The sequence below is a fragment of the Chroicocephalus ridibundus genome, unplaced genomic scaffold (genome assembly GCF_963924245.1).
Source record: "Chroicocephalus ridibundus unplaced genomic scaffold, bChrRid1.1 SCAFFOLD_98, whole genome shotgun sequence".
Classification (NCBI taxonomy): Eukaryota; Metazoa; Chordata; class Aves; order Charadriiformes; family Laridae; genus Chroicocephalus; species Chroicocephalus ridibundus.
In genome coordinates this window covers 401,836-409,670 of record NW_026961319.1, presented here as the reverse complement: position 1 = coordinate 409,670, position 7,835 = coordinate 401,836, and the positions used below count along the sequence as shown (strand labels likewise).

At 53.2% G+C, this 7,835-nt stretch overlaps 1 protein-coding gene across 1 annotated transcript; it reads left to right on the top strand.

Annotated features, from left to right (window-relative positions):
* Positions 1–4,635: 4,635 nt before the first annotated feature.
* LOC134509337 (olfactory receptor 14J1-like) lies at positions 4,636–5,577 on the top strand. Its single transcript, XM_063321816.1, has one exon. The coding sequence runs from the start codon at positions 4,651–4,653 to the stop codon at positions 5,575–5,577; it is 927 nt and encodes a 308-aa protein (XP_063177886.1). The 5' UTR covers positions 4,636–4,650.
* The last annotated feature ends 2,258 nt before the right edge of the window (positions 5,578–7,835 follow it).

The following is a 7,835-nucleotide window of genomic DNA, read 5'->3' as shown; positions in this document are numbered from 1 at the left end:
GTATGCATATCAAATAGTGTCAGAAGCAACACATTTTTCCTCCACACCTTCACCCATTTCCGGCTGCAGTCTGAGATATTTCCCCTCTTGGAGCAGACATTGTGCAAAGCTGCTCCATGGAGGGAAACCCACTTTAGTGCTGCGTATTCGTTTGGGTTAGAGAGAAGCACCAAAGACACGCTGAGCTAGTTTTTCAAACAGTTTCAAAGTGGCGTAAAAGATTAAATCCAGAAAAGCCAAGTTAAAAAAAGGGAGGAAAAATGGGCACAGCTGTATATTTTGAACTGACAAATTTTATGTCAGTGAAGAGAAAGTCCCACAGCCTATGGGAGGTTTTCAGTAGTTTTCCCTGTGGGAAGCTGGGTTTCTTGGGCCTCTTGGCTTGACCCTGCTGCACTCCCATTTCCAGCAAGAGGAAAAGCTCCGGCTGAGGCATCAAACTGTTGCCCATCGTGCCTGGAGAGCCAGGACAGTTGTGTCACACAATACCCAGTGTCAGAGGCGAGAGGGAGGCAGTGCAAATTGAAATCATTTGGGCTCAAATGTGGGAAATACTGTTTCCCACAGTATTCTCCTGGAGAAACTGGCTGCTCATGGCTTGTATGTGTGAACAATTCACCGGGTGAAAAACCAGCTGGAAGGCGGGCCCCAAAGAGTGGTGGTGAATGGAGTTCCATCCAGTTGGCAGCCGGTCACAAGTGGTGTTCCCCAGGGCTCGGTGCTGGGGCCCATTCTCTTTAATGCCTTTATCAATTATCTGGACGAATGTGTCGACGTGCTTGAGGGTAGGTTGTCTCCGCAGAGGGATCTGCACAGGCTGGAACGATGGGCCGAGGCCAATGGTATGAGGTTCAACAAGGCCAAGTGCAACGTCCTGCACTTGTTTCACAACAACGCCATGCAGCGCTACAGGCCTGGGGAGGAGTCACTCAAAAGCTGCCCGGCAGAAAAGGACCTGGGGGTGTTGGTCAACAGCCGGCTGACTACGAGCCAGCAGTGTGCCCAGGTGGCCAAGAAGGCCAACAGCATCCTGGCCTTTACCAGGAACAATGTGGTGACTTGGACCATGGAAGTGATCATCCCCTTGTGCTGGGCCCTGGTGAGGCCCCACCTGGAGTGCTGTGTCCAGTTTTAGGCCCCTCACTACAGGAAAGACGTTGTGGGGCTGGAGCGTGTCCAGAGGAGGGCAAGGGAGCTGGCGAGGGGTCTGGAGCACAAGTCCTGTGAGGAGCGTCTGAGGGAAATGGGGGTGTTCAGCGTGGAGAAAAGGAGGCTGAGGGGAGACCTTCTTGCTCTCTGCGACTCCCTGAAAGGAGGGTGTAGAGAGGTGGGGGTCGGTCTCTTCTCCCAACTATCAAGTGATAGGACAAGAGGAAACGGCCTCAAGTTGTGCCACAGGATGCTTAGACTGGATATTAGGAAATTAGGAAGCACTGAAAGGGTTATCAAATATTGGAACAGGCTGCCCAGGGAAGTGGTGGAATCCCCATCCCTGGAGGTATTTCCAATTAGACGGGTCAACGTAGTGCTTAGCGACATGGTTCAGTGATGGGTTTTGTCAGTGTTAGGTTGATGGTTGCACTTGCTCATCTGAAAGGTCCCTTCCAACCTAGACAATTCTATGGTACTGTGACCCCCTAGTTTCTCTAGGAGGTGGTCTGGGCTACCTTTTTCTTCCAGTACCCAAGTTGCAGATGTTGTGGTCCCTCTAGTGTCCAGTCCAGACTTAGGCCCTGAAAAATAATTTTCTCGCAGGTGTATTCTACTTTCTGGTTTCTCTGGTGTTTGCTTGTGGGTAAACCACTAACATACGCACCAATGTTATATGCATATGCACCATTATCACCAGTTGCTGGCCCCCCAACGTTCAAAAGGTCTGATGACTTGTGCTTCCCACTCCAGTGTCTGGCACTTGAACCTCCATCTGTGCAGAGAGCAGAGATCTCCCTCGCCCCACAAATCTCTTCGAAAAGGAGGTATTAAGAAAACAGGACAGGCTGTGGTGATCAGTTGTGGGCCACAGCCAGGGAAGTGTCCTGACCAGCCACCTGTTTACACATGACCATCTCATTTCATCCCTTTTCTCTCTGTTTTCCCATGCTTCTTCCTCCACAAACCACCTTGATCCCAACCTTTCCCTTCCTTTGGTCCTTTCCTAGAAATCCCACGGCAAGTCTTGCACAATCCAAAAATGTGCTTTCTGGCTTCCCAGCACGAGTGTCAGACCTCTAATGCAGAAACCCCCCTCCTCAGTTGGATGAATCAAAGAATCATAGAATGGTTGTGCTTGGAAAAGTCCTAAACAATCATCTAGTCCAACCCCCCTGCCATGGGCAGGGACATCTTTCATTAGTTCTAGTTGCTCAAAGCTCCTGACCTTGGATACTTCCAGGGATGGGGCATCCACCACTGCTCTGGGCAACCTGTTCCAGGGTCTCGCCACACTCATCATAAAGCATTTCTTCCTTATGTCCAATCTAAATCTACCATCATTCAGTGTAAGCCATTGTCCCTTGTTCTGCTGTTACAGGCCTTGGTAAAAGTCTCCCTCCATCTTTCTTGGCCTATGACCACTATGTTTTCATCTGCAAACAGCGTGGAGAGAGCCCAGAGATCTCCCAAGATGGGGTTTGGAGGCCTCAAGCACTTGAGCAGTATTGAGAGGCTGAGGGCCCTGGGCACAGTGGTGTGGAGACTGAGGACAGTACAGGAGAAGCCTGAGCGTGCTTGAAGGGTGCTTTCAGAGCTGGTGGAGCTTTTCTCTGTAGTGGAAAACAGCATGAGAAAGAAATAATGCCCCAACATGCAGCTGGGGAGGTGCAGACTGGACACAAGGAGAAAGAAATGTCACCCCAAGGGCAATGCTGTGGTGCAACACGACACCCAGAAGGAGCCTGGATCAGCCTAAGGCTTTGTGTTTCAAGGAAGAGCCAGGGAGTATGGAGAGATCTGAGCAAAGGAAGGTGAGAGCAAGGTGGGGCAGCCGGGTGGATGACTACAGCCTGCAGGGAAAGAGGCAGAGGTGATGGGACACCGTAGGACAGCCTGTGGTGGAGAAGACAGAGGGATGTGGCAAAGCTGAAAGGCCCCTGGCAGAGCCAACCTCTTCATGCCTTGGGCTATGGCTGTTGTCTCTGCCACTGATGCCTTTGAGGAGACAACCAGTCCTTCCAGCACTGGGGTCTCATTGCCTCCTTGTCCATACTCAGGAGCCTGGCTGGTGTCGTACCATAGCCCTGTCCTTGGCATTGCACATCTCCACATCCCCCTGTGCCAGGAAGAGCCCTGAGGAATGAGTGAGGGACAGGATCTCCCTTCCTGGGGGCTGGGGGTCAGGCCTTGGCCCTTTGGGTGATGGGGTCAGGGCTTGGCCCTTTGTGCTAATGAAACACATCCAGGTTTACTCAGCATCAGACCTTCAGCCTGCTTTTCCCGACCTGTCATCACTGCCTCCAGGTTTCTGCGCTAACCAGACCCAGGGGACAATGTCTCAGTGGTGTCCCTCAGTGGGACCCATTAAGACTACAAGAAACTTTGGAGTTTGAATTTGACTTTGACTCCTTGAGAGGTTTCTTCAACTTCCTCTCAGCGACTGAAGTTCATGGACTTGGCATCAAACCCACCAGAGGGGTCATTAAAAGGCCTTGGGCTGGTCCTCTGCGTCTGAGCTGGGCTGGGCTCCTGGCATGGAGGGAGCTCATGGCAAGCGGGCAGCGCTGCAGAGAGACGGCTCTGCCCAGGAGCAGCTCCTCTGCCAAGCACAGCAGGGCTGAGGGCACTGCCAGGGTGTCTCAGGGAGATGAGCGAGGCAGAGAGAGAGCTTGAAGGTGTCAGGATTGGGAGGACGACTGAGAGCTCACTGGAGGAGAAATCTTTGCGGCCCTTGACAGGGTGAGTCTCTGGGTGCAGGGCGATGCAGGTGGAGTTCCTGGAGGCATCTCCTAAAGCTGGCACAGCCACAGCTTCTGGGATCTGTAAGGGGGCAGAGGGGGCTGGTATGAAATGTGAAGAGCTGATAAGCTGGGTGTGCAGCCAGGGGTGCCCAGGGCTGTCTTTCAGAGCACGGTCCCTGCATCCCATGGGTCTGTGTGCCGGGGCAGGGACTCTGCCGCCTGCAGGGTCAGCTCTCATCCAGCCTGGGGAGACCCCACGGGCATGTGGGGACGCAGCAGGGAAGGGTCCTGCTATTGAGAGGGTGCTGCATGGGTGAGAGCTGCTCACAGCTGCAGATCACTGCAGGACATTCACAGGAGACTTTTCAAGAAGCACAGCACGGCAGGGGCTACCTGAAAGGGAAGGACCCTCTTCTTCCAAACTTCTGCTCTGGGTTGTCTGGGTGGGTGATGGGACACAAAAATTCATCTCTCAGTTGAGGAGAAGGAATTGAAAATCCAACTCTGTTTCTTTTAGAGGTGAATAATCCAGAAAGTATTGGAAATCAACATCTGGATCTCTGCCCCTACAAAGATACTGCCCTCAGCAGCACAAAGCTGATCTCACAAAAAGGGTCTGAATGAAATTATTCCATGGAAAGAGAAGTCATTTTGGGGAAAATTTTGGAAAAAGGAATAGGATGGGATCAACGAAGTCTGCCTTAACTTGTGAATGTCTTCTCCTCTTTAAACAGTCCCCCATGCATGGACTAAGCACATGACCAACAGCAGCTCCATCAGCCAGTTCCTCCTCCTGGCATTCGCAGACACACGGGAGCTGCAGCTCTTGCACTTTGGGCTCTTCCTGGGCATCTACCTGGCTGCCCTCCTGGCCAACGGCCTCATCATCACCACCATCGCCTGCGACCACCGCCTCCACACCCCCATGTACTTCTTCCTCCTCAACCTCTCTGTTCTTGACCTTGGCTCCATCTCCACCACTGTCCCCAAAGCCATGTCCAATTCCCTCTGGGACATCAGGGCCATCTCCTACTGGGGATGTGCTGCACAGGTCTTTCTCTTTTTCTTTTTTATGTCAGCAGAGTTTTATCTTCTCACTGTCATGTCCTATGACCGCTACGTTGCCATCTGCAAACCCCTGCACTACGGGACCCTGATGGGCAGCAGAGCTTGTGTCCACATGGCAGCAGCTGCCTGGGGCAGTGGGTTTCTCAATGCTCTGCTGCACACGGCCAGTACATTTTCCCTGCCCCTCTGCCAGGGCAATGCTGTGGACCAGTTCTTCTGTGAAATCCCACAAATCCTCAAGCTCTCATGCTCACATTCCTACCTCAGAGAAGTTTGGCTTCTTGTATTAGGTTGTTCTTTAGCTTTTGTTTGTTTTGTGTTCATCGTGCTGTCCTATGTGCAGATCTTCAGGGCCGTGCTGAGGATCCCCTCTGAGCAGGGACGGCACAAAGCCTTTTCCACGTGCCTCCCTCACCTGGCCGTGGTCTCCCTGCTTGTCAGCACTGGATTATTTGCTCACTTGAAGCCCCCCTCCATCTCATGGTCATCCCTGGATCTGGTGGTGGCAGTGCTGTACTCAGTGGTGCCTCCAGCAGTGAACCCCCTCATCTACAGCATGAGGAACAAAGAGCTCAAGGATGCCCTGAGGAAGCTATTGGGATCCCATCTCCTTTAGATTAATAAGGTGCCCATTATGCCAATGGGGTTCCACTGTATCTCAGGAAAAGCCAGGATGAACTTTTTTTCATATGTTTCTTTACTTTCTCTTTGTGGGATTTTTTTTGGTTTTGTTTTTGTTTTATTTTGGTTTGGTTTGTTTCTTTGTTTTTGTGTTTTCTTTTTTGTCAGAGACCTGTGATGTTATTATTCTTGGCCTTCTACTTCTTTTTTTCTTGACCCAAAGATCTTATTTATATATGGATCCAGGCTCCCTTTTTAAAAAAGCTCAATAAAGAAATGTGGAAAAAACCTATTTGTCTCACCTCCCATCTCTTTACTTCTCCTCTAGAGCTGGTCAAGCAACCCCAGTATGCAGGAGGGGTTCAGTAGGCAAATGCTCATCTGCCCCATGGAGGATCAGCCCCAGGGGCCTTTGGGGTTGCCCCTGGCTGCCTCGCTGGGCACTCTGTCTGTGCCGCCTGCGAGTCGGGGCTGCTGCTTCCCTGGAGCCATGGCCAAGGACAGCAGCAGGACGAGGCGTTTCAGTGCTGGTCTCTCCTCACATCCCCACTGTCCTGCTGTGCCCTTGCCTTTGTGTTCCCCCTAAGGCCTCGTGTACCTTGTGACAGTCCTGTTGTCTCTACAGTGGCACCCCTGTGGCTGCAGGCAGGAACAGGCCATGTGAACCACTGTGTCAGAGGGGACTCCTCAAGGCAGGGGCAGAGGCTGAATGACTCTTCCAAAGCTGGTATCAGGAACACACCCAAGGAACGGTTCCATGAAAAGTCCTCATGGTGTTCTAGGGTCAGAGTTGCATGGGAATCTCTTAGGGATGAAAGGCTGGACCTAGAGCTCCCTTCTTGGTGGCACATGTCCAAGCAGAGTGCAAATGGTTTTTGCTTATCCTTCCTGGTACTGTCCCACTTGTGGTGGGGCTGATGGCCAATGCTATCCTGGAGAGGAACCTGGAGTTACCAGGAGAGCTCAGGGGATCTCCCAGAAAAGTACGTGAGTCTGGGTGAGCAGTGATTGGCACCTCATCAAATGAGTGACCATCCAAGGCGGAGTGTCCTTGAAGGAAAGGTGAACCTGAAGAGCCCATGGGCTAACGAGGCCCCTGCAATGCCAGGAGCCAGCAGGCAAAAGAGACATAAGACTAAACAATGGTTCAGCCCAGTGCCCTGGAAACCCTGTGGGATTGATCTAGAGCAGCCCTTCCCTGCCTTTTGAGACACTGGAGACATCCCAGTATCCTGCCAAGCCCTGTCCTTGGCTACTGAGCAATCAGGGGAGATGGAAGGGGGCTCAGCAGCAGCGATCCCTTTCTGGCTGGGTCTGCTCCCCATCCGACCAGCACGGCCAGTGCAGGGTCACCCCATGGCCCCAGGGCACCACAGCCCCCTCCCTCTGCAGAGCAGCACCGCCAGCTCAGGGCCCTGCAGGGAGCACAGGGTGGGAACCAGGAATGTCCAGCCAGGCCAGCCTGGACACGCTCACCTGGGAAAAGGCTCTCCCAGGAGAAGGGGTGTCCCTGGAGAAGAGCTAGGGAGCATTTCTGTGCCTGCAGGGAGGAATCCATGAGAAGGAGAAACCTCTTTCTGCAGGCCCCCACTCTGGGCAGGCTGCTCTGTGCCTGGAGCAGGACTCTTGTGCTGGCCTGGGGAGAGGGGCTGCCACTGAGGGGACACAGACCATCTGTGGCCCAGGCACTGGGAGAGGCAATCAAAAGAGGAGGGATGAGGGGGACAGAGCCCTGAGGGCTGCCAGGGCACTTTGCCAGGGCCATGTCTCCCCACCCTTGAGCACACCTGTGCCATGCGGTTCCAGCATGGTGGAGCCATTAATGGCGGGCATCTGCTTTGGATGCTCATTTTGGGGTCACCCTGTCTCTGCAGGTGGCAGGCCAACCCCAGGCTCAAGGCTGGGTTCGGTGCCTACGAGGTTGTTCCTCCATCAGTACCTGACAGGCCAGCAGCGGGCACATGGTGTGGATGTTGGTTATGAGGTCAGTGCTGCCACAACCTCTGATAGGCCAGAAACAGGCAGATCACTTTGATACTGGTTTGGAGGTCACCGCAAAGGTCTGAGTGCTTGATAGGCCAACACCAGCCTCATGGATGAGTTCGGTGCTTGGGAGATCACGTCTGCCTGAGTCCTTGATAGCCCCGCAGCAGGCGAATGGCCTGAATGCCAGTTGTGAGGGTGCTGCTGCCTGAGGACCTGAGAGACCATGAGCAAGCTCCTGGGTGTTTGAAGGCCCGTGTTCCAGAGCAC

What these genes read in the sequence shown, in the direction of transcription:
- LOC134509337 (XM_063321816.1), top strand. Translation starts at nt 4,651, where the DNA reads ATGACCAACAGCAGCTCCATCAGCCAGTTCCTCCTCCTGGCATTCGCA.